The following is a 24423-nucleotide window of genomic DNA, read 5'->3' as shown; positions in this document are numbered from 1 at the left end:
AATGAAATAGCACACACGTTTTGCAGACTGAGCCAACTTCAGAATACGGCAGACGCACGAGACTGCAGATGCTGGACATGAGCAAAACACAAAGTTCTGCAGGAACTCAGCAGGTCAGGTTGCATCTGGGGAGGGAACGACAACGTTTCGGGATGGGACCCTTCAGCAAAATACAGTTAGATGCTGGACAACGTGTAACAGAGCAGAAAATTGTGGAATTGCTCAGCATCAGCAAGAGTTGTTGTTTCAGGTCCACAACCTTCCCTCAGACAGCGTCTGAGACGGGTCTTTCACTCGACAGTCTGGGCCAGACCTGGCTGACACACCCGTGCCCCCAAGTCCCTGCCTGTGGGATCCTGGTGGGCACACCCCCACAACTCACGGCTCCCCATATCATGGCGGCATCATTACCACAGCCCGCAAAGAACAGCTGGTCTGAGAGAGACTTCCTGCTCTCAGCAGCTCCCCCTGATGGCCGACTGACAGCTTGTGCTGTCGACGGCCTTTTAGTTCAGTTCAGTTCATTATTGTCATGTGTACCGAGTTACAGTGAAAAACTATTGTTTGCGTGCTATCCAGTCAAAGAAAAGTCTATACATGAATACAATCGAGTTGTCCACACTGCACAGATAAAGGATAAAGGGTACAACTTCTAGTGCATGATAAAGTCCGATTAAAGATAGTTCTACATGGACTTTAAATGTCTCTGATGATCAGAGAGAGATAAATATGTTTGAAATACATTTTAGGAATTTAAATCACATTAAAAATAATCAATTAATTCAAGGGCAGTCATTTATGTCAATTAACTTAAGGCATTAATATTAATTAAAATTAAAAAATACATGGCTTAATTTCAATTACTTTTCAATCAGGGTTAAAGAATTGGGTCAGCATTAATGCATCGGCTGAGGTTCATAAAATGAATGCAGGTACATTCTGTGCCGCAGTGTACAGGGATAGAAAGGTGGTACATGCTGACCAGCAGATTGCAGACCAGTCATTAGTGTAATCCACCCCGATAACTGGATCTATTTTCGCAGCAGCTGACTGACCCACTAAGCATTTCCACCATTTTCTATTTTATTTCAATATTAACTATAAGGTAACCATCCTCAGTGGTCAATTGAATATCTAATCTTCCAAACTCGTCTTTTCGGACATAAAGAACCTGGTGTTTAGGGGGGTTGTAGTGTCACCTGCACAATAGGATGGACCCCTGGACATACTTTTCCAGGACAATGAGAGGCCAAAGTGAAAGTAAGACCTCACTGTAACAGTGAGACGTTTTACCTTTGGTCATTTCAGTAATCTTGGTTCAGAGTCTAGGGTCAAGAAAAAACTTAGGCAAACTTGGCAGCTGCAAAACTCTACTCTGACCCTGAAGATAAAGTCCACCCACATTCTGGACAAAGAAGCTGGTCAGTCCATCGAGGCTGAATTCCATTGTCCCCCAATCCAGAAAAATGAAAGTTCTTTTTTAAAGAATCTCTGTGAATAAACTTCTGCCGATTTGATGCTTTCCTTTCAGAAAGTTGTCCATAAAGTCCCGTTGTCTATCTGTGTTACGATATAACAATTTATTCCATTTAAAAAGTGAAGAGATAATAAGCAAGGAATAATCCAGTTTACCAGATACCACGTGAAGGAGAAAGGCCAACAAGTGAATTCACAACGTTAAAGTGACCTCATGCACAGCAAGAGAGAGCAACTCTTAAGAGAACACATTTGATCAGCAGAAAAAAAATATTTTGAAAGGTTTATTGACTTTCAAGCCTCAATTATAACTTGGGTGGAGTAGACCTTTCAAGTAAATTCCTTCTGCATGGCAATCATATCAGTGCTCTGACACAATGGTGAGAGAGCAGGTGAGATGCAACTGGTTCACATAAACTGGTTCACATACCGATTCAGGAGCTTTAACAAAGACTTTGCTTTTCCCCATCTGGTATTGATCTGGGTCCATGTTGACAGATCGGAGGAGATAGACCACTCCTTGCTTCTCATCTCCTCTCCAGGAAGGCCACGTCTCTTTAGTCAGGATGGCGTACCTACGGGGATAAGGTGCATTAGCTACAGACCATGGCTTTGTACAATTCCCCAATAAACTTTAATTTCTTTCTTTTTTCACAGTTTGCATTCAAGCTAAAATAAGCAGTCACTTTTTTTAAAAACATAAACAGTAAAGGGATAAATAGTATGAAAAATCAACAGCCTTATAACCTTTTGTTTTGCGGTCAACATGGGAACTTTTTTTATTTACAAAAAACTCAAATGATCCTTGTACAATGGATGGACATAAATAGCAAATGTTTATTAACCCTTTAGTGCCCTCACACATAGCAATGTTAGCAACAACTTCAGTTTACGATTTTTTATTGTAGCACAGAGGTAAATTTAGCACTAAATCATCATCTTCTAAATAAAATGACACGGAACAAAAAGTGAGTTTATGCAATTAGGTAACTAATGCAGAAACCCAGGACCCAAAGAAAATCTCACTTTAATAATATCCCAGTTATGACCGCTGTCGTAGTAAATGATCTGAATTAGTCAAACATGTTTCCACAAACAAACTCACAACACATTCTTTCTATTCCTTTGCTAAAGCTCCGCCTCATTGAATTATATTCCTCATTTCTTTGCAGTCTCTCCATTCTTCACCCTCCCTTGGCTGAGCATTAGGTCAAAACCTTCAGCCATGCAATAAATTCATACACAATGCCCTCATTCCACAAGCCAGCTCCCCTCCATACCGAACATCTATATACTAAAACTCTCGCTTGTTTGCTTGTTCCTGAACTACAGCCAAAACGGTACACGATAGCGTGACAATCTTAGGCCCAACTTACTCACTGTTGTCCTGTGGTCCTATGGAAGAAGTTTCATTGAAAGCGGTGTTATGTTTTTAAAGTTATTCACATTTTAAAGTTTTTAAAACTGCGAATGCGCAGTTGGAGCTCCGTTGATCTGGTAGTTAAGATGGTATTTATTATGTAAGATGGCTGCCGCATCCTCGCGTGCACTGAACAAACGCGTCCGAGCCTGCGCAGTTAGGGCCTGTTGATCAGGGCTCGGCCACCTGTCTCTTGGGGGCGGGAGAGCCAGGCCTGGTGCCGGGGGAAGCAGCCGGAGCCTGGGCCTGACCGGGTAACCACGAGCCTGAGGTGGGCCAAGGGCAAAGGCGGCAGCAGCAGCAGCGGTGAGGCCGGGCGTTGGTGGAGGTGTAGGACGTGGCCTGGGCCTGGCACTGGGCCTCCCCCGGCCCCCCTCCTCTCCCCAGCCGGCTCAGTGCCTTCCCCACACCGCCCAGAGTCCAGCGGCTCAGCAACAGTGGGAGAGCTGCCGCCTTCTACTACTGAACATCCCCGCACCAGGATGGGACAGGACTCTTCAACCCCCCCGCTCAACCAATGGTGGTTTCCCGGGCTGGGAGGCGGGTTGCTACGGCAACCGCGGGTTGCTCCCAGGTGGGAGGAGGGGGAGAGGGAGGGAGAGGAAGGAAGGGGGAGCAAGAGAGGGGGAGGAAGGGGGGGGGGGAGGGAGGGGGAGGAAGAGGAAGGAAGGGGGAGGGAGGGTGAGGGGAAGGAAGAGGAATGGAGGAGGGGAGGGTGAGGAGGGGAGGGGGAGGGGGAGTGGGGGAGGAGAGGGTGCTGCACCAATGCAGGAATGGTTTGGACCCAATGGGTCCACTTGGTCTAATTTTCACTAAAAAACAAATGTTCTTCATTCAGAAGCTCAACAGCTCTACACTACACTAGTTACTCTGCACTCTGCAGCTTCTCAGAATATAACTAGACTGATATTGCCTGTGATTTAGATTTATCATAAACTCAAAGTCATTACTATTTGAGTCAGTGGATGTAGAATGTTGTAATCGTAAAGAATGTTGAGCCACATCCACATAGCACAGTCATTTTGGTTTCAACATTAGAATCATTCCAGTAAATAAACCAAAAGAATGAACCAGAAGAATTATTCACCATGAATAAAGCAAAATATTAAAGTAACAAGCCTATCCAAACACAGCCTGAAGAAAAAAAAACAAATATTCTATTGTAGTGTGGATTAACTGAGAACTTTAACACATGATTTTGTGGCCACAATCACTTGTACTAAATATGATCTGTGCATATATTGGTTTTTACACCACTCTCCTGGTTTACAATCATTTTAGAGACTTGTAAACAACAAAGACTGTAGAAGCTGGAATCTTGATCAAAAAAGAAACCATTGGAGGAACTCAGCAGGTCAGGCAGCATCCGTGGAGGGAGGTGGATCGACGTTCAGGTTGAGACCCTTTCCCAGATTGATGGAGTGGAGGGGAGATTGGGAGCAGAAAGAGGTGAAGGGAAGGGGTTGGGCAAGAACTAGCAGGTGACAGATGGAGCCAGGCAAGGAGGGGATGACTGGCAGATGCGTCAGGTTGGAGGTCTTTAGTCAGAGGGTGGTGAATCTGTGGAATTCTTTACCACAAAGGCTATGGAGGCCGTCAATGGACATTTCTGAGGCAGAGATAGATTCTTGATTAATACGGGTGTCAGGGGTTATGGGGAGCAGGCATGAGAATGGGGTTAGGAGGGAGAGATAGATCAGCCATGATTGAATGGCGGAGAAGCCTTGATGGGCCGAATGGCCTAATTCTGCTCCTATCACTTGTGACCTTGTGGGATAGTATTCAAGGCTGGAGATGATGAGTGGAGAAGGCAAAAGGGTGCAAATGGTGAATCTGATAAGAAAGGAAGGTGGGGAGTAAAATATAGAGCCAGAAATATAGAGCTAGGTGGGTGCAATGAAGGGAATGGGAAGGAGATAGAAAAACTGAGGGACTTGGGGTAGTGAGAGGCTGACGAGGAGGGGAAGCAAACAAGGTGACAGGGATGGAGTGGAAAGCAAGGTGTGTGCGGAGGTGGGGGAGCTGGGTAGATGAGAAGGAGTGGGGGGGTTACCTGTAATTTACAAACACAACGTTCATACTGTTGGGTTGCAGGCTACCCAAGCGGAATATGAGGAGATGTTCTTCCAGTTTGCATGTGGCCTCACTCTGGCAGTGGAGGAGGCCAAGGACAGACGGAATGGGAAGTAAGTGAATGGGAAGGGGAGTTGAAGAAGCTAGCAACTGGTAGATAGATCCAGCAGGCCCTGATAGACAGTAAAGGCAGAAATTTGCATCTTTTTGTTTACTTCTCCTTCAAAATTCATTAGAACGCCAGTTATAATTGAGTAAAACTAAGCATTTGATTAAACTACATTCAAGGAAAAGTGGTGTTAAATTAATCATCCTTGCTGTGCTATCTAAATAAAATGCTGCACATAATCCCAATAGGTAGAATCTAATACTTAGCAAGCCAAATAATTTTCAATATTCTCTGATAAGCATTGGATGAGGCTCAAACTTAATAAAATAAAATTGTAATTTATAAGGCATCAGGTTTATCATCTTCTGCAGTTGTTATACAGAGAGTATAGTTAGACATTACTTCAATATCATCAGCCTGTTAACAAAAAAAAAAACAAGAGTAAAAAAAGCAGAGTTAATGGCAGAAGTCTTGTCTTCAGTTGCCTTTGATAACAGAATGGTATTTTGAGGAATTTTGCAAGAAATATAAGAATCACACGCGTATGTAATACTTCTTTTTGATGTACAGCCTTTGTAAACAAGCACGTACCAGCAGTCTTTACTTATGTCTTAAGGCAAGCAGTTACATTTTAACGATGTGCTCAAGAAAAGCAAAATGCATTAACAAAACACAATTTTCTGATGGCTGACTGCCATCTGAATTAAACAGCTTTGACAAACAACTGGAGCAAAATGGAACCTCTCTGTGAAAAAGCACCAAACTGACATTACTGCTGTGGTTTTCACTCCAGTCTGAATGGCTGGGAGCAATTAACATTTACCGCAAGAAACCTGCAAAACACTGCATGAAGTACAGAGGCTCAATGCTTTAACATAGTTAAATTATTCTTTTTTCAAACCAAAGTTAATCTCATTTGAAGTCAAGAAAAATGATGACTAACACAATGTAAAATAATTATGTTGATGATTTTGGTTCACTCGAAACATTGAACATAAATCTCACAATACATGGTTTCTCCTGAGATTAATATAAATGTACATGATCATACACACAACTACAGATATAAATCAATGATATTGGACTTCATGATTAGTAACCAAATACCGGAAGAGCACAGTGTATTGTCTTAACTGGAATGAATTAAAATCTACAGAGAATCTTAATTTTAGTGCATTGAGTGCTGCATTGTTAGAGGTGTCATCGTTTGTTTAGTTTTAGTTTAGTCTTAGAGATCCAGCGCGGAAACAGGCCCTTCGGCCCACCGAGACTGTGCCGACCAGCAATCCCTGCACACTAATGCTACCCAACACATGTTAGGCATAATTTAGTTATACACGCACACATACAACAAAAAAAATAAGAAGAACAATAAGTCTATGTAGTTCAGAGCATATTTGAGGTTGTAGTAGCCGAATGGCTGTAGGGAAGAATGAGAGAGAAGGGAGAAGGAGTTTAAAATAATGCAGGCAGGTAAGAAGCAAGAAGTGAAATTAATTCTCATAAACGGCTTACCTGTGCAAGAATTTCTTAAAGACTCGTCTGTATGCGTAGCCTGCTCGTCGTACCCGGATGTTTTCTTTTAAACCCAGGTATTCCACTTGGTGCTTAACTCTGAAAAGAAACAACCAACAATTAACTGGACAGCAGAATCTAGAGCAAATAATTTTGGCAAAATGAGACACAGCCAAAGTTCAAATGGAAATCAAATCTTCATGTGGCCCTTGTGGCTAAAGGGATCAAGGGGTATGGAGAGAAGGCAGGTACAAGTTACTGAGCTGGATGATCAGCCATGATCATATTGAATGGCGGTGCAGGCTCGAAGGGCCGAATGGCCTACTCCTGCACCTATTTTCTATGTTTCTATGTTTCTTTTCTTTGGTATTACTTATACTCCCTGGAGGCGACCAACATAAACTCGCACTTACGTAAACTGTTCTGTACTCAGTCCCCAGTGTAATCAAGGCAGTGGTGTAACTTCCACAACACTGTACATTCACTGAAAGGTTTACATCGGAAACAAGCTGGCAATGGCGGCGGTGCTAACCCAGAAGGCCGCGCACAGCAGAAAGTGCCCTGGGTGCAGCTGGGCGCCGCTGAGACAGTTATTACTTTCAGCGAGTTATTTTGGGTAAGAGATGGAGATGGCGAATCTGAGATGTAAATTCTGATTTATGTAAGAGTTCACATAGCGTAACCCTTATGCAAATCAGGGAGTGCCTGGCCCCCTTTTTTGAGGGAAAATCTAAGTTTAATACAACGTCTCCTAAACAAATTCTACAGTTGTGTTATGGGACATCAAGGAGAATTAAGGGAGTTAGGCAGTGGATTAAAAAATAGGACCTCCAGATTTGCAATCTCAGGATTACCATCAGTGCCACAACCTAGTGAGATAACAAATAGAAAGATATTGCAATTCAATAGGTGGCAAAGGAGCTTGTACAAGAGGGAAAGCTTCAGATAAATGGATCAGGGCAGGTGTGACCTATACAAGGGGGAGAGGAGAGGAACCACTATCCTCACAGGGAGGTCACTAGTGCTACTTTAGTTTAGTTTAGAGATACAGCGCGGAAGCAGGCCCTTCGGCCCAGAGAGTCTGCTCCAACCAGCAATCCCTGCACATTAACAATAATCTACACACACACTAAGAACAATTTAGAATTCTACCAAGCCAATTAACCTGCAAACCTGTACGTCTTTGGAGTGTGGGAGGAAACCGGAGATCACAGAGAAAACGCAGGTCACGGGGAGAACGTACAAACTCAGTCCAGACAAGCACCCGTAGCCTGGATCTCTGACACTGTAAGGCAGCAGCTCTACCACTGTGCCACCATGCTGACTTGGGGTTTTAACGGGAGTGCGTGAAGGTGGGGGGAGTGGGGGGGGGGGAACCAGAGCAATGGGTCACTAAGTGTAGGCACTGATGGGACGGTAGAGGTTATGATAAGTAAGTCTGAGAGGAAGGACAGGCAAGGACAGGTTAATGGGCATGGTGAGACTGATGGGCTGAAGTGTGTTTATTTCAATACAAGGAGTGTTTATGGGTAAAGCACATGAACTTCAAGCCTGGATCTGAGCATGGAATGAAGCTGTGGTGGCCATTACAGAGATTTAGTTGCGTGAGTGACAGGGCCGGCAGCCCAATGTTCCAGGGTTTTGACGTTTCAGACGTGATGGAGAGGGAGGTAAAAGAGGTGGAGGAGTCACATAATGCATAAAGGTCATCAATCATTGACAGGTGCTCAGGTTTACGACCTCATCTCAACGATGTGGGGGATTGTAGGTTCATTGGGCATTAAATTGCCCCCTAGTGTGTGGGGAGTGGATGAGAAAGTATGACCATGAATAACTAGTATGAACGGGTGGACTTGGCGAGCCGGAGAGCCTGTTTCAGTGCTGTATCACTAAAGCTAAAGCCAAGGCAAGATAAAGTGAGGGGATGGCCAGGGAGACCACGTGGGGACTCTTCGGATGCTCTCACCTACTCTCTTCCCAGTCTCTGGGCTTCTTGGTTTCATTTGGTTTGATGCAGCGGATATAGTGTGGGGTACACTTCATCAGCGTGGCCACCAGGTCATTGGCTTGTTTCTGAAAAAGAAAAGGACAGTGAAAATATGGAACACAGCGTCACTGAGGGGTCAGTGGGAAACGGTGTGTGGATGTGTCAGTACAGCTGATGGTACCAGTGTACTGGACAATCCAGTGCAGTGTACATGTACAACGCGCTTGATCGAAGCTCATATTTCAAAAACACAAAACCAAGGAAACCCGTCATTCTCTGCCCCCTTCCTGTCAATTTCTGCTCAGGGAAATATTTACAGACATCTTATAATTAATTGAATGCTTGAAAGACACAGCATGGAAACAATCCATTCGTACCACTCAATCCACGTCTACCATTGATTACCTGTTGGCACAAAGTGCTGGAGTAACTCAGCGGGTCAGTCAACATCTTTGGAGAACGTGGATAGGTGATGTTTCGGGTCAGGGCCCTTTTTCAGACTAATTGTAGGGCGGGGGGAAAGCTGGAAGAGAGGAGAGGCAGAACAAAGCATGGCAGGTCATAGGTTGATACAGGTGAGGGGGTGGGGGGTGATAGGCAGATGGTAGACAAAGGCCAGAGATGATGAAGGTGTGAAACAGAAGTAATGAAGCCTGAAACATCACCTATCCATATTCTCCAGAGAAGCTGCCTGACCCTCTGAGTTACTCCAGCACTTTGTATCTTTTTTTTGTTGTAAACCAGCATCTGCAGTTCCTTGTATCCACATCGATCACCTGTTCACTAGTTCTACGAGAGCCCACTTTTGCATTCACTCCCAACACATTGGGGGCAAATTATAGAAGCCGATTAACCCGCAATAATCAACTGATTTGCCGATGTAGAATACTTCTGTACAGGGCAGCCTGAACTCTGACCCATAGGAGGAGCATACTGGTGTGAACATGGCTCGTAGAGCACGTAACGGTTGCCGCTGGGGACCGGCTGGTCTGTAGGCAACATCACTTGAAGGGCGAGCATTGTTCCAACAACACAGGGCATTGGCTGTGCTTCTTTACGGTGGACAGTGAGCCAGCTTAGACACCTTACACAGGAAGTACTGCTGCTACACTGCTACAACCAAAGATAATGACAGACACAAGATATGTTACAAGATGTGTTTTTATGTCTGTTGGCAGATCAATTTCCCTCCTGGGTAGACACAAAATGCTGGAGTAACTCAGCGGGTCAGGCAGCATCTCGGGAGAGAAGGAATGGGTGATATGGGTTTCGACGCATTGAAAGTACTGAACCTTGCATGATTAAAATTTAAGCTAGAACATCATTTTATATTTTCAAATGACTTGGAATTGGAGGTAGTGAGGGAACTTGGCGTTGGTTTATGTGGTATCACATATCTCATTACTGAAAACCTCGAGCATAGACACTAACAATGTTGATTCGGGGCCAGCCATAGCATGACAAGTCCGGCAAAAGTTGGAGGTAGTGGGGGGGGGGGGGGGGTGAGGGGGGAAAGAACAGTGGGAAGACTTGGGGGACCTTTAGCTGGAGATCATTGCTTACCCCCCTCTACTGCCCACCACCATTCAGCAGTCAGACCCCATGAATGGAATGGAGTGGCCTGATACTGTCTAGGGCAGATGTGGCAATTGGCTCATTCATCCTTCAGATACATGTTAGACAATAGACAATAGGTGCAGGAGTAGGCCATTCAGCCCTTCGATCCTGCACCGCCATTCAATGCGATCATGGCTGATCACTCTCAATCAGTACCCCGTTCCTGCCTTCTCCCCATACCCCCTCACTTTTCTGTTGACTCCCCACCAATCAAATAGATTATTTAGCATATGTTTATTACTGATATATATTACTTCAACATATTTGGTCTTTAATAAAAGCTAAATGTGTGAAATTAATGTCCCAAAAATATGTGGTAAATGGCCAGTCTGAGGAAGGGTCTCGTCCCGAAACATCACCGATTCCTTCTCTCCCGAGGTGCTGCCTGACCTGCTGAGTTACTCCAACATTTTGTGTCTACCTTCGATTTAAACAAGCATCTGCAGTACTTTCCTACTTAATTTGCCTCCTGGGATAAATAAAGTTCTATTGTATTGTATCGTTATAAAGCTGGAGTAACTCAGCGGGACAGGCAGCATCTCTGGATAGAAGGAATGGGTGACGTTTTCGGTCGAGACCCTTCTTCAGACCCGAAACGTCACCCATTCCTTCTCTCCAGAGATGCTGCCTGTCCCGCTGAGTTACTCCAGCTTTTTGTGCCTATCTTTGGTTTAAACCAGCATCTGCATTTCCTTCCTACACATAATGACAGACATCTCTGTCATGAATCTGGTGTTTCGAAGGTGCAAACATGCAATGGATTAGAAAACTTAAAAGATTTTAGCTCCATTCAAAGGTTACCTGATGACTGAGGGAAGCCCGTAATTAGTTTAGAGTAGTTAATAATTGTCACATTTACTGAGGTACAGTGAAAGGTTTTTGTACGCGTGCTATCCACTCAAAGACTATACCTGATTACAATCCATAGTGGACAGATAAAGGATAAAAGGTGCAACATTTAGTGCAAAGATATGCAATTGAAGTCCGATTAAAGATAGTTTTAAGGTCTCCAATGAGGGAGATGGGAGGTCAGGATCGCACTCTAGCTGACGAGAGGATGGTTCAGTTGCTTGACAACAGCTGTAAATAAACTGTTCCTAAATCTGGAGGAATGCTTTTTCAAATTTCCATTTACACTATTTTTTCATTTATTTATTGGTGTTACTGTGCTTTTCGCTATTGGCATCATACACCCCGTGGGTATTTGTTCTCAGCCTCCACTTCCCTGAGCAGCTGCCTCATTTTCTTACGGACCCCACCTGAATGCATGAAGGCTACCGATCTGTGATACCTTTTTCTCTCCCGTTTCAGCCCCTCAATGAGAAGACAGTTCAGAGCCCAAGTCATCCTCGACCTAAGAGGCCGCCCAAGAGGAAGGAAGGCTGAATGTACCTTAATTTTTGTTCCAGCTGTGGTGGGGCGACCTTTCTTTTCGACTTGCAGATTTTCATGGAAAAGCACACGGATGAAAGGGCTGTGAAGGAGCAAACAAATCACATTAGCTTGCAGGCAAAGCCAACTCTCACACAGTCAGCCTTTGCTCAGCTTCATGTCCACTTACTGCTCACTGCTCTGCATGAGTTCAATCAGGTCGTTGAACAGAACATCTCGATTCCGCTCACAGAATCCTTCCACATTATAGGACACCTGCAAAAGGAGAGAAGTTTAAATGACTTGAACTCTACTTTCCCAATTCACACATCTTGCAATAATTTTCTCTTTTTTTTTTTAAAGTTTCCACTAATGGTCACATAGTTATTGCCTGAGGAACTTATCCTGGTCCACAAAATAAACCAGACATCTATTTCCTCATACTCACTCTCTAGAAAAATGAATCTTACAGATAGGTCTCCCATTATTTACTACTGAATGCAAAAGGAAACCCATCTTATATTCCTTCCAGAGGAATAGAGAAACGATACATTAAACAGTGGTGCAGATAGTAGAACCACTGATTCACAGGTGAGAGACCCAGGTTTAAACCCAATCTCGGGTGCCTTCTTTGTGGAGTTTGCATGTTCTCCTTGTGACCGTGTGGGTTTCCTTCGGGAGCTCTGGTTTTCTCCCACATTACAAATACATGTGGGTTGATTGGTTAACTGGCCACTGTAAATTGCCCCTATTGCACAGGGGGGGGGCAACAGAAACTGGGGGAAAAGTTGATGTAAAATATGAAAAAATATATAGGATTAATATGGGATTAGTGTGAATGGGTGGTTGATAGTGGAACGGACTTATTGGGCTAAGGGTCTTTCCTGGTGTGTTTTTTGTACGACTGAAAATTCCTGTCACTCCTATTCCACAGAATTCAAATGCTCCAAACCATTTCTTAAACAACACGGTGGCGCAACGGTAGAGTTGCTGCCTTACAGCGAATGCAGCTCCGGAGACTCAGGTTCAATCCTGACTACGGGCGCCGTCTGTACGGAGTTTGTACGTTCTCCCCGTGACCTGCGTGGGTTTTCTCCAAGATCTTCGGTTTCCTCCCACACTCCAAAGACGTACAGGTATGTAGGTTAATTGGCTGGGCAAATGTAAAAATTGTCCCTAGTGGGTATAGGATAGTGTTACCACGCCTTCATCACCTCCCGTCTGGACTACTGCAACAGCCTCCTCTATGGCTCACCCTCAAAAATCATCAGTAAACTTCAATACATTCAAAACTCCGCTGCCCGTCTACTCACCCACTCCCCGATCCGTGACCATATCACCCCCGTCCTTTACAAGCTCCACTGGCTCCCCATCCCCCAGAGAATCCAGTACAAAATCCTCCTCATGACCTACAAAGCCCTCCATAACCTGGCCCCATCCTACCTGACTGACCTCCTCCACAGACACACTCCCACCTGCACCCTCCGCTCTGCTGCTGCCAACCTCCTGTCCCCCCCCATCCGGACCAAACTCAGATCCTGGGGGGACAGGGCTTTCTCCATCGCTGCTCCCACCCTCTGGAACTCACTACCCCAAACCGTCAGAGACTCCTCCTCACTCACCACATTCAAAACATCACTGAAGTCTCACCTGTTCAGCACTGCCTTCAACCACTGACCGTCACCTCACCTTCTGTCTCCTTTTTCTGTTCGTTTACTTATTTATCTATTTATTTTCTTCTCTATGTTCTAGAAATCCCTGTAAAGCGTCTTTGAGTGTTTGAAAAGCGCTATATAAATGTAATGCATTATTATTATTATTATTAGTGTGCGGGTATCGCTGGGCGGCGCGGACCCGGTGGGCCGAAGAGCCTGTTTCTGCACTGTATCTCTAAATCTAAAAAAAAATCTAAAATCTAAACCTCCTGTGTTACTCGCTGGAAGATCTCATTCAGAAGCTGCATTGGAAGGAGGGGATATTTGGCATTGTAATAGTGGATCCTGCAAAGAAGTTAACAGGTGCCATGAAGTCCATATATAATCAATGATAACAATGAATTAGTAGACATGTCTAACGTCCCTCATTGAGTTTGGAGAAGAGATTAGAAATTGTCAACCTAGTCCAATTGAAGCAAAGCCCTTCTTACACACCAATAGCAATGAACTGAAAGGTTCTTCATAGCTTGAGGGGCTAATCTTGATGTAAGATAATGACTCTCAGCTTTGGTTCCAGTTGGTGCAGCCCTCATGGTGTGTTGGTCAGGCCCAACCTTCTGCTGGGCCTCTCAGCTGGTGAATCCTTGCACTGGATAACATTACTAACTGATCCCAGCCACACAGAAACTCCTAGGCAACCTCCTTCCTCGTGGTTCAAAGTGAACTTTGATGTAATCTGACATCTGACAGAAGGCTGTGGAGGCCAAGTCAATGGATATTTTTAAAGCAGAGATAGATAGATTCTGGATTAGGACGGGGTGTCAGGGGTTATGGGGAGAAGGCAGGAGAATGGGGTTAGGCAGGAGAGATAGATCGGCCATGATTGAATGGCAGAGTAGACTTGATGGGCCGAATGGCCTAATTCTGCTCCTATCACTTATGACCTTATTATCTAGACAACAGACAATAGGTGCAGGAGTAGGCCATTCGGCCCTTTGAGCCAGCATCGCCATTCACCGTGACCATGGCTGATCATCCCCAATCAGTACCCCGTTCCTGCCTTTTCCCCCATTCTATCATTGTGTTTGGTTACCTTGCCTGCGTAGTGATGAATGATGAAACCCTGGTTCCAGCTGTTGAAATGCTCGTGTGTTCCAATCTGCATCTGCAATTTCTGCAGCAACGTCTGATCCGCTCCCTCCCCAGTTGCGTGCATTGTTGCACAGACGTCATCCATGATACTCAAAATGCCCGGTGGGTTCTGTGAGGGAGTGCAGTGTTACAGAGAGCAGAAGTATGAGTAGCATTCATGGCAAATAGATTCTTTGCATTCATTTTGCAAATAAAACTTACTGAACATTGTCGAAAGATCACATTGCTGAACTGGGACAGAGGATGGCACAGTGGCAAAGCTGCTGCCTCACAGTGCCAGGGATTCAGGTTCCATCTTGACCCTGGGTGCTGCATGTGTGGAGTTTGCACGTTCTCACTGTTATCGTGTGGGTTTCCTCTGTTGGTGCTCTGGTTTTCCCCTACATCCCAATACGTGCAGATTTGTAGGTTAATTGGCCTCTGTAAATTGCCCCTAGTGTGAATGGAGTAGATGCAAAAGTGGGATAACGTGGAACTAGTGTGAACAGGCGATTGATAGCGGCATGGACTTAGTGGGCCGAAAGGCTAATTTCCATGCTGTAATTCTAAACTAAATTAAAGTAAACAAATTTCACAAAACTATTTTGGAAATGTTGACAGGAAATCACGCAGGCATTCTAGTTTTAAAAATGAATCTCTCAGCTTCTTATGTTTTGGTTGGTAAAGTTTAATTCTTTAACCAGAAAAGGCCTACATTTCCAATTTTATTTTTGATACGTTGCTATCAATCGTGAAGAAAGGTGCCCCAGCATTCTCTGAGGCACACACTTTCTCTAGTCCAATGTTTGGTCACCATGGGGCTTCAGTTCAACAGAATCCCTGACGTCCAGCAACAGCGACGTCATCAAGCTGCCCGAGCAGCCAATCACACTGAAGAATTCTCATGGACAACAAACCAGGAGGGAAAAAGTACAATTTTGCACCTATATTTTAAACATGTTACAGCGTGTAGATGAAAAACTTGAACAAATACAGAATATTACTATAGATGCAGAGGTTTTTGAAAAACAAGTTCTTATTGCTCTGTCATTCATGGGTAGAGAGCAGAGTTTACAACTAATAGGGCAGGTTCTGTCGTATAATAATGAAAAATGTCTGCGAACATTACACCATCAAAGTGAAGGCAGTGTCACAGTCTTGCACTAAACACAGGCATGCAATTCTCAAAGCTCCTGTCGTGATTGAGTGATCCTCAGTCTAACAGGATCAATGGAAACTGGTGAAGTAACAGATATTTACAGCTGAGAAAGAGAACCCAGATACATCAGATTTTACGTAAATCATGAATAAAAACAATTTTATTATGAATTCTAACACAATAGAAATCACTTATTTTTGAGATCCTACCTATCATGAAATTGGACTGGGAACCTCTAGCTGTGATTCACCCTAGCTCAGCTAACATCATTGGCAAACATGTGATGCTTAACTCCAGTTCATCAACAGAAATTGGTGCAATAGTGTGCAACCTGCCACCTTGAATATTTGTTCCCAGTAAATGGGGCGGCACTGTGACACAGCGGTAGAGTTGCTGCCTTACAGCGCCAGAGACCCGAGTTCGATCCTGACTACGGGTGCTCTACGTTCTCCCTGTGATCTGCATGGGTTTTCCCCGGTGCTCTGTTTTCCTCCCACACTCCAAAGACGTACAGATTTGTAGGTTAATTGGCTTCGCTAAAACTGTTCTTACTGTATTGAGATTTATAATAAAAATATACAATTCTATCTTTGATGATGAACAATGTAAAATCCATTCAACCTACTGTGCATTATTCTTAGTACATGCAGCGAATGAGATCTGATACTTACAAGTTTGTTCTCTATAAGATCGCAGACTATTTTATTATTGAAATAGTCGATTGCTGTCCATTTAATTCCCTCTTGAACGTATTCTTCCTGAAGGGGATAAATGCATAATAACCAATTAGCTACTGAACAAGGCTTAATAAAGGTGTAAGTCCTGCCCTGCAGAAGCACAAAGTAATAAACCGGGAGGATTGGGGTGAGGAGCAAGTTAATTTAAGGATTGGAAAGGGGTGAGGAATTATTCTCAGACATTCTCAGACATTCAAGGAAGAGATGATAACCTGGGTTGGTGATGGGGGTGGGTGGGTTGCAAAGAAAATCTTTGGTCATCACATTGTTGGGAGAGATGGAGTTGGAGGGAGAATTTATCGGTTCATAAGTCATAGGAGCAGAATTAGGCCATTCGGCCCATCGAGTCTACTCCGCCATTCAATCATGGCTCACCTATCTTTTCCTCTTCTCAACCCCATTCTCCTGCCTCCCCCCCCCCCATAACCTTTGATATCCTTACTAATCAAGATTGTGATCCACAGTGTAGAACTGGCTATATTAATGGGAGGCCCTGAAATAACCTTGAAACAAGCCTCAAGAGCGACTGACTTTTGTATAAGCGCACACTCCCCTCGTAGTGGTGGCCAGTTTGCATGCTAGATGTTTGGGATTCCTGTACAGTAGCGCATAAGAAACAGAGAGGAAATAAATCACAGGCGTCGTCTGATACACAGGAAGTCTACAATTTTCCATCACATTAAATTTTCATTGAAATGAAATCACACAGTGTGTGGAGATGTGATGTTCGGTGATCTTGTTTCCAGGCTTCTATGTTTAATTGAGTGGGTGTGACAGATTGGGCACATCTCAGTTATATCCCTGGAGATGAGCAAGCTGAAGTGTGATCTGACTGAGGTGTTTATATTCAGCCCTTGTTGCAAAAACGACAAAAAAATACGTTTGTATTAAAGTCATGATGAATGGTGCTTTGATAAATCTTGTGGAAATACTGCAGATTTGAAACTCCAAGCCATTTCCTGCTCTGGTGATGGATGTGTGTGTAAACATTTATATGACATGACAGATCACGTTTAAAAGAAATCAGTCAGCTTAGTAAATGTAAAGTGAACAATCTGCAGTCATATTAAGCTTTTGGCTGCTGTTGTTCCTTCACTTGTTTCCAGATTACTTTCCTTGTTGGAAAGGCATCAGAATCAAGGTTTGATTTTTAGATAGAAATAGACGTAAAATGCTGGAGTAACCCATTGGACGGGCAGCATCTCTGGAGAGAAGGAATGGGTGACGTTTCGGGTAAAGACCTATTCTTTTTGTCCCTGGCCAAAAGTCAGTTCCATTTAAAGTTTCTGGTTGGGGGTGAAATGATGGATGGTCAGTGGGTGGAGATGGGAGATATAAAATCATGCTGATTTTTCTTGCATAAAAAATAGGCACCAATGATCTCCAATGGGGAGAGGATTTAATTTTAAAATTATCTCAAGATTCTTTAAAGTTGGAAATAATCGATGTGCAGGTAAGTTTATGAATTAACTACCTGTGCGTAGTTAAGGGCTGTAATACACACCCTTTGTTCAGGTGAAGCTAATAAATAAATCAAACTTCACACAATTCCAGTTTCAGATTTCAATCACATTTCAACAATATCCCAAATATAACAAACATGCCTATCAATGGTTCAACTCTTCAAATAATAATAATAATAATAATGTTGTATGTAACTTTTGAGAATAATAATAATACAGCATGCCATTTAAAGTGCAACGGTAAATATCATCTCACTTAGATCTGTGACTTTATAATAAAAATTAAAATATATTGCACGTAGCTACGGGAATGTTTTAGGAAGTATTAATACATTATATGGAAGCCTGATGTTGTAATTAATTTCTTCAAAATAATCAGTCTGTCCAAGAGGATGTGCTACTTTGATGCTTTAAATAAATGACAACAGTTGGACGTACCTGCTCAGCTTTCAACGTGAGCTCAATAAATATCTGCTGGAGCTTTTCATTCACAAAGTTGATGCAGAACTGCTCAAAACCGTTTTTCTACAAATACATAGAGAGAGCAGATCTTGAAAACAGAGACGGCGGCTACACATAACAAGAGCTTTCATAGTCATAGAATCATAGAGGCCATTTGGCCCTTCGAGCCAGCACCACCATTCATTGTGATCATGCACAATCAGTAACCCGTGCCTGCTTTCTCCCCATATCCCTTGATTCCACTAGCCTCTAGAGCTCTATCTAACTCTCTTTTAAATTCATCCAGTGAATTGGCCTCGATTGCCATCTGTGGCAGAGAATTCCACAAATTCACAACTCTCTGGAAGAATTCTGATCGATTTACTATTAGTGATACTGATGGGACAAGCAGCACACTTGGCTGACATTTCCTGCAATCTAGCAATTCGTCCATTTTGAGCAAACAGCTTAATTCCAGATCAAAAATTGGGATATCAGAAGGATAGTAGTTGTTCATACACTAATTTCTATTCATTCGATTGTTTACATGATGGGTGTGTTGCTGGCGAGGCCGGCACTTGGTGCCAATTCTGAGCTGGCTGTGGAGGTGGGAATGAGCTGCCGTTTATTCTTCAACTGGTGCTTTCAGTTGAGGGAGCGCTATCTCGGTCATTATTTGCTGCACACAATTATTGGCACCAGAGAGGAATACAGAGAAAGAAACGGCAATCGGGTACAACCCTCACATCCTAGATATTCTTTACATGCAAATAACTTACAATGATCAGTCTGTGGCCTTAGAGGAAAGAGAATCTTCCCTGAGGTCTAATGAGCAAAGGCATTGTCTGAGGCCATGGTAGAAGTTGGGGCATCATGGTGGGCACAGGCAAGTTGGGTAGCATGGCCCGTTTCCGTGCTGTACGACTGCAATCCTTGTATTGAAGTTACTTCCAGGGTTGTTGGTTAGAGAGCTCCAGACCTTTGCTTCAGTGACATGTTGCAGGCACGGGTGGATGTTTTGGGGAGGTGGACGGAGTATTGTTTGGCTCCTCTGTCCTGGATGACATTGAACTGTTTGAGTGTTGTTGAAGCTGCACTCATCCAGCCAGGTGCACTCCTGAGTGATGCCTTGCAGGAGTAAAGAGCCAAATCTCTGACCTGCTTTTGTGACCAATGCGCTTATGTGGCTGATATTGATCATCTCCTGGCCGATGGTAACCCAAATATAGTTGATAGTTGTGGATTCCGTGATGGCAATGCCATTGAATGTCAAGAGAAGACAGACTCCCTATTGTAGTCACTGCCTTTCAATAACGCAGTGCAGATGTGACCTATTAACAAGTAGTATAAGAAAATAACTGCAGATGCTGGTACAAATCGAAGGTATTTATTCACAAAATGCTGGAGTAACTCAGCAGGTCAGGCAGCATCTCGGGAGAGACGGAATCGGTAACTTTTCAGGTCGAGACCCTTCTTCAGACTGATGTCAGGGGGGCGGGACAAAGGAACGATATAGGTGGAGACAGGAAGATAGAGGGAGATCTGGGAAGGAGGAGGGAAAGAGAGGGACAGAGGAACTATCTAAAGTTGGAGAAGTCGATGTTCATACCACTGGGCTGCAAGCTGCCCAGGCGAAATATGAGGTGCTGTTCCTCCAATTTCCGGTGGGCCTCACTATGGCACTGGAGAAGGCCCTACCTATTAACAATATCATTGCCTTAAAGAGAGGACATTGACATTTACAAAAATCTGATGGTTGTCATTACTTCACATACTTCACATTACTTCACAAGCTGCATTGAAGCATTCTTATTTGGGTCCAACATTATTTGCTCCAGATCTATTCTAAATATTGTACCAATGTCAAATAGAGAACACGGAAGCAATTTGTAGAATGCAACCTAAAGCCATACCTGGAAAATCTCAAAGCCGTAGATGTCAAGAACTCCGATGTTGTCCTCCTCGTGGTCCTTCTCCATCGCCTTGTTAATGGACTAGAAAGAAGAACAAAGCAATATGTTGTACATGACCAGTGCAAGGTAGTGCTGCCCTGGGTAGATTTCTGGTATGTAATATCTCACTCCAATGTTAATAACAGCAATAGTCTCCTACCGAATATAGCAAAAGTCTATCAAATTGGCCAATATCAAACTCAGATTATAACAAAAGCTTTTAAAGAATCTCATTACTAGAAGCCATTAAAATGTAAATAAGTAAGTGATATCCTTTACAATTTTCTTAATTGATGAGAATATCGTTGTTTGAAATGGTTAATGTCAAGTCAAGTCAAGTCAATTTTTATTTGTATAGCACATTTAAAAACAACCCACGTTGACCAAAGTGCTGTACATCTGATTAGGTACTAAGGAAAAAAAATGAAACATACAGTAGCACGCAAACAGTTCACAGCGCCTCCTCAATGAGCCTCAAACGCTAGGGAGTAGAAATAGGTTTTGAGCCTGGACTTAAAGGAGTCGATGGAGGGGGCAGTTCTGATGGGGAGAGGGATGCTGTTCCACAGTCTAGGAGCTGCAACCGCAAAAGCGCGGTCACCCCTGAGCTTAAGCCTAGACCGCGGGATAGTGAGTAGCCCTGAGGGACCTGGAGTTAGAGAGGGGGGTTAGAAGATTTTTGATGTAGGGGGGGAATGTCCATTTAGGGCTTAGTAGGGCTAATGTAGCACAGCCATGGGGAGAACACAGTATTTGGCAAGGCACAGGCCTGGGCTCCTGGACTGGACTCTGTATCCTGACTGTTGGCTTCTCCCTTCTTGAGCATGGATATTGTGTTCCACTGTCAACCAGAGATCAGCTAATGCCCTGCACTGGTGCCTGGAATGGAAACTGAAAACTCCCCTCCTCCATGATCTACAGGGCACTCTCTCACTGTCCTTTCAAGGATTTTCAAATTACATTTACAAATGGGTAAATGGTCATTCTTTGCCATAATGTTATCATCTCCCGATTAAGTCAGAACACGATAACATTATGGCATTGAGTGACCGTTGTGATTCGATCATAACCTAATCATAATGGTCACACTGATTAGAGATTAGATTCCAGTGCTTTCGGTAGAGGAAGCATTATTTCAACCATTTGCTGTACACAATTCTCACATAAGCACCAGAGAGGAATGCGGAGGTCAGAAACCTTTCAATGGCTCAAAATAGCCTACTGGTGTTTGTGGTAGGCTTACAAACGAAGAAAATCCGCTCAGATGAGAAACTAGTGCAACTCTTGCATCCCCTCTCTCTCCGTGCCTCCCCCATCCTAGTTCTCCGACTAATTCTACTGTCCTGAAAAAATATTACTGATTGTATGCGCATTGTCACGTTCCCCTCAGCTAACAATAAACTGCTCTACATTTCCTTATCCCTATTTGCTTTGATCTGCCGTTTTCATGCCTTACCCATCTATATCTCGAGACTGATTTGCAGTCTGAAGAAGGGTCTCGACCCGAAACATCACCATTCCTTCTCTCAAGGGATGCTGCCTGTTACTCCAGCATTTTGAGTCTATCTTTGATGCCTTAACACCTGCTGCAGAGCTGTACAGTTAGGAGATAAAATTAACGAGCTGTGTGCAGGGCTCCATGTTGAATGGTTTCACCTTATTATTTTTTAAAATGTGAAGTCCTCCATTTCTAAGGGTTCCCCTCAATCAACTGAGATGTACTAAACCTCCCACTTAAACCCGTACTAAGATTTATAGAGTGAAGCTCATTCTCATGCAGCCGAGTTTATAGGAAGATACAAGGAATTGCAGATGCTGGTTTATACAAAAAAGAACACAAAGTGCTGGAGTAACTTAGCAGGTCAGGCAGCATCTCTGGAGAACATGGATAGGTGACCCTTCTTCTGACTGACTGTGGTGTAGGGGATGGGGGAGAGACAGTTGGAAGAGAGGTGGGGGCAGGTCAAAGCCTGGCGAGTGATAGGTGGATACAGACAAGGAGGGTTGAGAAGAATTTGTTTTGCACGTTTTAAAGTGTTACCCTACCTGTTTTAACCAACTGTAATGCTCCTAATCCACTGGACAACTTAAAAGCATGAAAACATTACTCATACAATCAAATAGATAATATTACAGCCAGAGACAGGTGAATTTATAATGAGAAACAACGAAATGGCAGACCAGTTAAATGAGTACTTTGGTTCTGTCTTCACTAAGAAAAATGTTCCCGATGTTGGGGGAGTCCAGAACCAGGGGGTTGTCACAGTTTAAGAATAAGGGGTAGGTCATTTAGGACTGAGATGAGGAAAACCTTTTTCACCCAGAGTTGTGAATCTGTGGAATTCTCTGCCACAGAAGGTAGTGGAGGCCAATTCACTGGATGTTTTCAAGACAGTTAGATTTAGCTCTTAGGGCTAAAGGAATCAAGGGATATGGGGAAAAAAATCAGGAACGGGGGACTGATTTTAGATGATCAACCATGATCAAATTCAATGGCGGTGCTAGCTCGAAGGGCCAAATGCCCTACTCCTATACCTATTTTTTATGTTTCTACGTTTTAACTGCAGATGCTCTGTTGTCCCATTGTTGTGCAGCAAAATCCACTTGGCTTTTTTTTAATTTGTGGGTCAATGGAGAACTTGGTGCGTGGATCATTTCATGAAAGGACCTCTGTTTGTGTTAAACCACAGTCGAACAAGGTCACCATTGTGACCGCAACAATGAAGCACATGTGGAGACCGAACATCTGCAATCACTGGCAGGTGCAAACAAAAATATAAAGCTCTCCAATCAGTCCACGGGAATCAGTCAAAAAGAATAGCCGGCGGCAGGGTTGAGGGTGGGGGAGTGCACTATGTCTAAAGTCTGCAGACTAACTACATTCACATCAGTTAGATGGATACTGTGCCATTATGTTTGCTGATTAATGGTGAAGCACCACTTCAAATGACCCCTTTGCCTCCACGGCCTCGCTAACTGGGGACATCGATGTCCCAAAGCAATTCCATTCATCATATATGTCCACCTCGGACATTACTTTAGACTACCATCAGACATGACACTGGCTGACTGACCACTGATGGTACTTACGTCGACCAAAAAGTCAAAGACGCGTGAATGAAGAGCTTTGGAGAGGGCGTCCCTGGTATAGCAGGCTTGATCCACGTTTAACGTCACATTAATGGTTTCCGACTTTCCTCCCCACTTGCCGTCTATTTTCCTGCTGGTCAGCTTTTCCTTCAGTCGTTCCTGGTTAATTCCAAGTAGGAATGCAGGGAAAGCCAGGACTGTCAAATGAAGGGAGGAGTTATTCATTCCATCAGGAAGGCGACTTTACTCAGTTAATGCACACGGGAAGCTTGGCTTCAGGACAACTCGCTCTTTAATAGACTAATGCACCAGAGTTCTGCACATGTGCGATAAAATGCTAACAATCATTTTACAGTTTAATGCAGAGTTTTAATGCAGTGCTTTATTTAATGACCATAATTATGTTGCAAGACGGATAATTTTATATAAAGATACAGGGGTTTGATTTATAATGATATTGTTTTAGCAAGCTCTCTTGAGATAATATTTAAGATGAGAGTTCTGCCGCATCGAAAATCTATTCTAATTCCTTCAAATCCAAAGCCGGAATTCTATTTCTTCAGAATTCCTAACTTTTGCATGTGGAGAAACTTAAAAGCAAGCATTGGATTTTCTTCTGCCATCACACAGTGCGCCCTGCCCTAACCATGCTACTTTGTTACTATAAAGGGAGCAATTAACAATCTCATTAAATGAAACACAGGAGCTCAATTTGGAGTGTTGCCATTAAATACTGTTGTATTAAATTGAATGTAGAAGTGTGTCGAGAGGTCGATCCTGGTGTTCTGCATTAAAGAGAACATTTTCTGTGAACAGCAAGAGAAAGAATTTCCGTTAATGTAACATATCTCATCACTTTATGAGGTTTGAAGTGTATTGAAGCCAATTTTGGAATGGTCACAAGGGCAACACATGAAACACAGCAGCCAATTCACACACAACAAGCTCCCAGAAATCACCAATGTAATAATGGACAGATAATCTGCCACAGCGATATAGCAGCTGAGGGTAAAAAACTGGTCAGAACATAGACCAGTACAGCACAGGAACAGGTCCTTCAGCCCATTGTGTTCATGCCAAACATGATGCCAAGTTAAATTGATTTCCTTTGCCTACAGGTGATCCATTTTCCTCCATTCCCTGCATGTCCATGTGCCTAAATAAAAGCCTTTTAAACCACGTAGTATCTGTTTCCACCACCACCCCCAGCAGCATGTTCTGGGCACC

The 24423-nt window shown here is 43.5% G+C and overlaps 1 protein-coding gene across 2 annotated transcripts in view; it reads right to left on the bottom strand.

Moving 5' to 3' along the window:
* The window catches only part of myo1ea (myosin IEa), a 118648-nt gene that overhangs the window by 22361 nt on the left and 71864 nt on the right, over nt 1–24423 (bottom strand). For both annotated transcript variants that reach the window (XM_078427207.1, XM_078427208.1), the window contains exons 10-19: nt 23197–23393; nt 20068–20148; nt 18152–18238; nt 16185–16271; nt 14317–14484; nt 11759–11844; nt 11590–11671; nt 8560–8666; nt 6594–6692; nt 1907–2051 (exon numbers count right to left, since the gene is read on the bottom strand). In XM_078427207.1, the coding sequence (XP_078283333.1) occupies nt 1907–2051; nt 6594–6692; nt 8560–8666; nt 11590–11671; nt 11759–11844; nt 14317–14484; nt 16185–16271; nt 18152–18238; nt 20068–20148; nt 23197–23393 (1139 nt within the window). The remainder of the gene's footprint in view (nt 1–1906; nt 2052–6593; nt 6693–8559; nt 8667–11589; nt 11672–11758; nt 11845–14316; nt 14485–16184; nt 16272–18151; nt 18239–20067; nt 20149–23196; nt 23394–24423) is intronic.

This window comes from Rhinoraja longicauda, chromosome 33, assembly GCF_053455715.1.
Source record: "Rhinoraja longicauda isolate Sanriku21f chromosome 33, sRhiLon1.1, whole genome shotgun sequence".
Taxonomy (NCBI): Eukaryota; Metazoa; Chordata; class Chondrichthyes; order Rajiformes; family Arhynchobatidae; genus Rhinoraja; species Rhinoraja longicauda.
The sequence above is the reverse complement of the archived record's forward strand: the minus strand, read 5'-3'. Positions and strand labels throughout refer to the sequence as shown.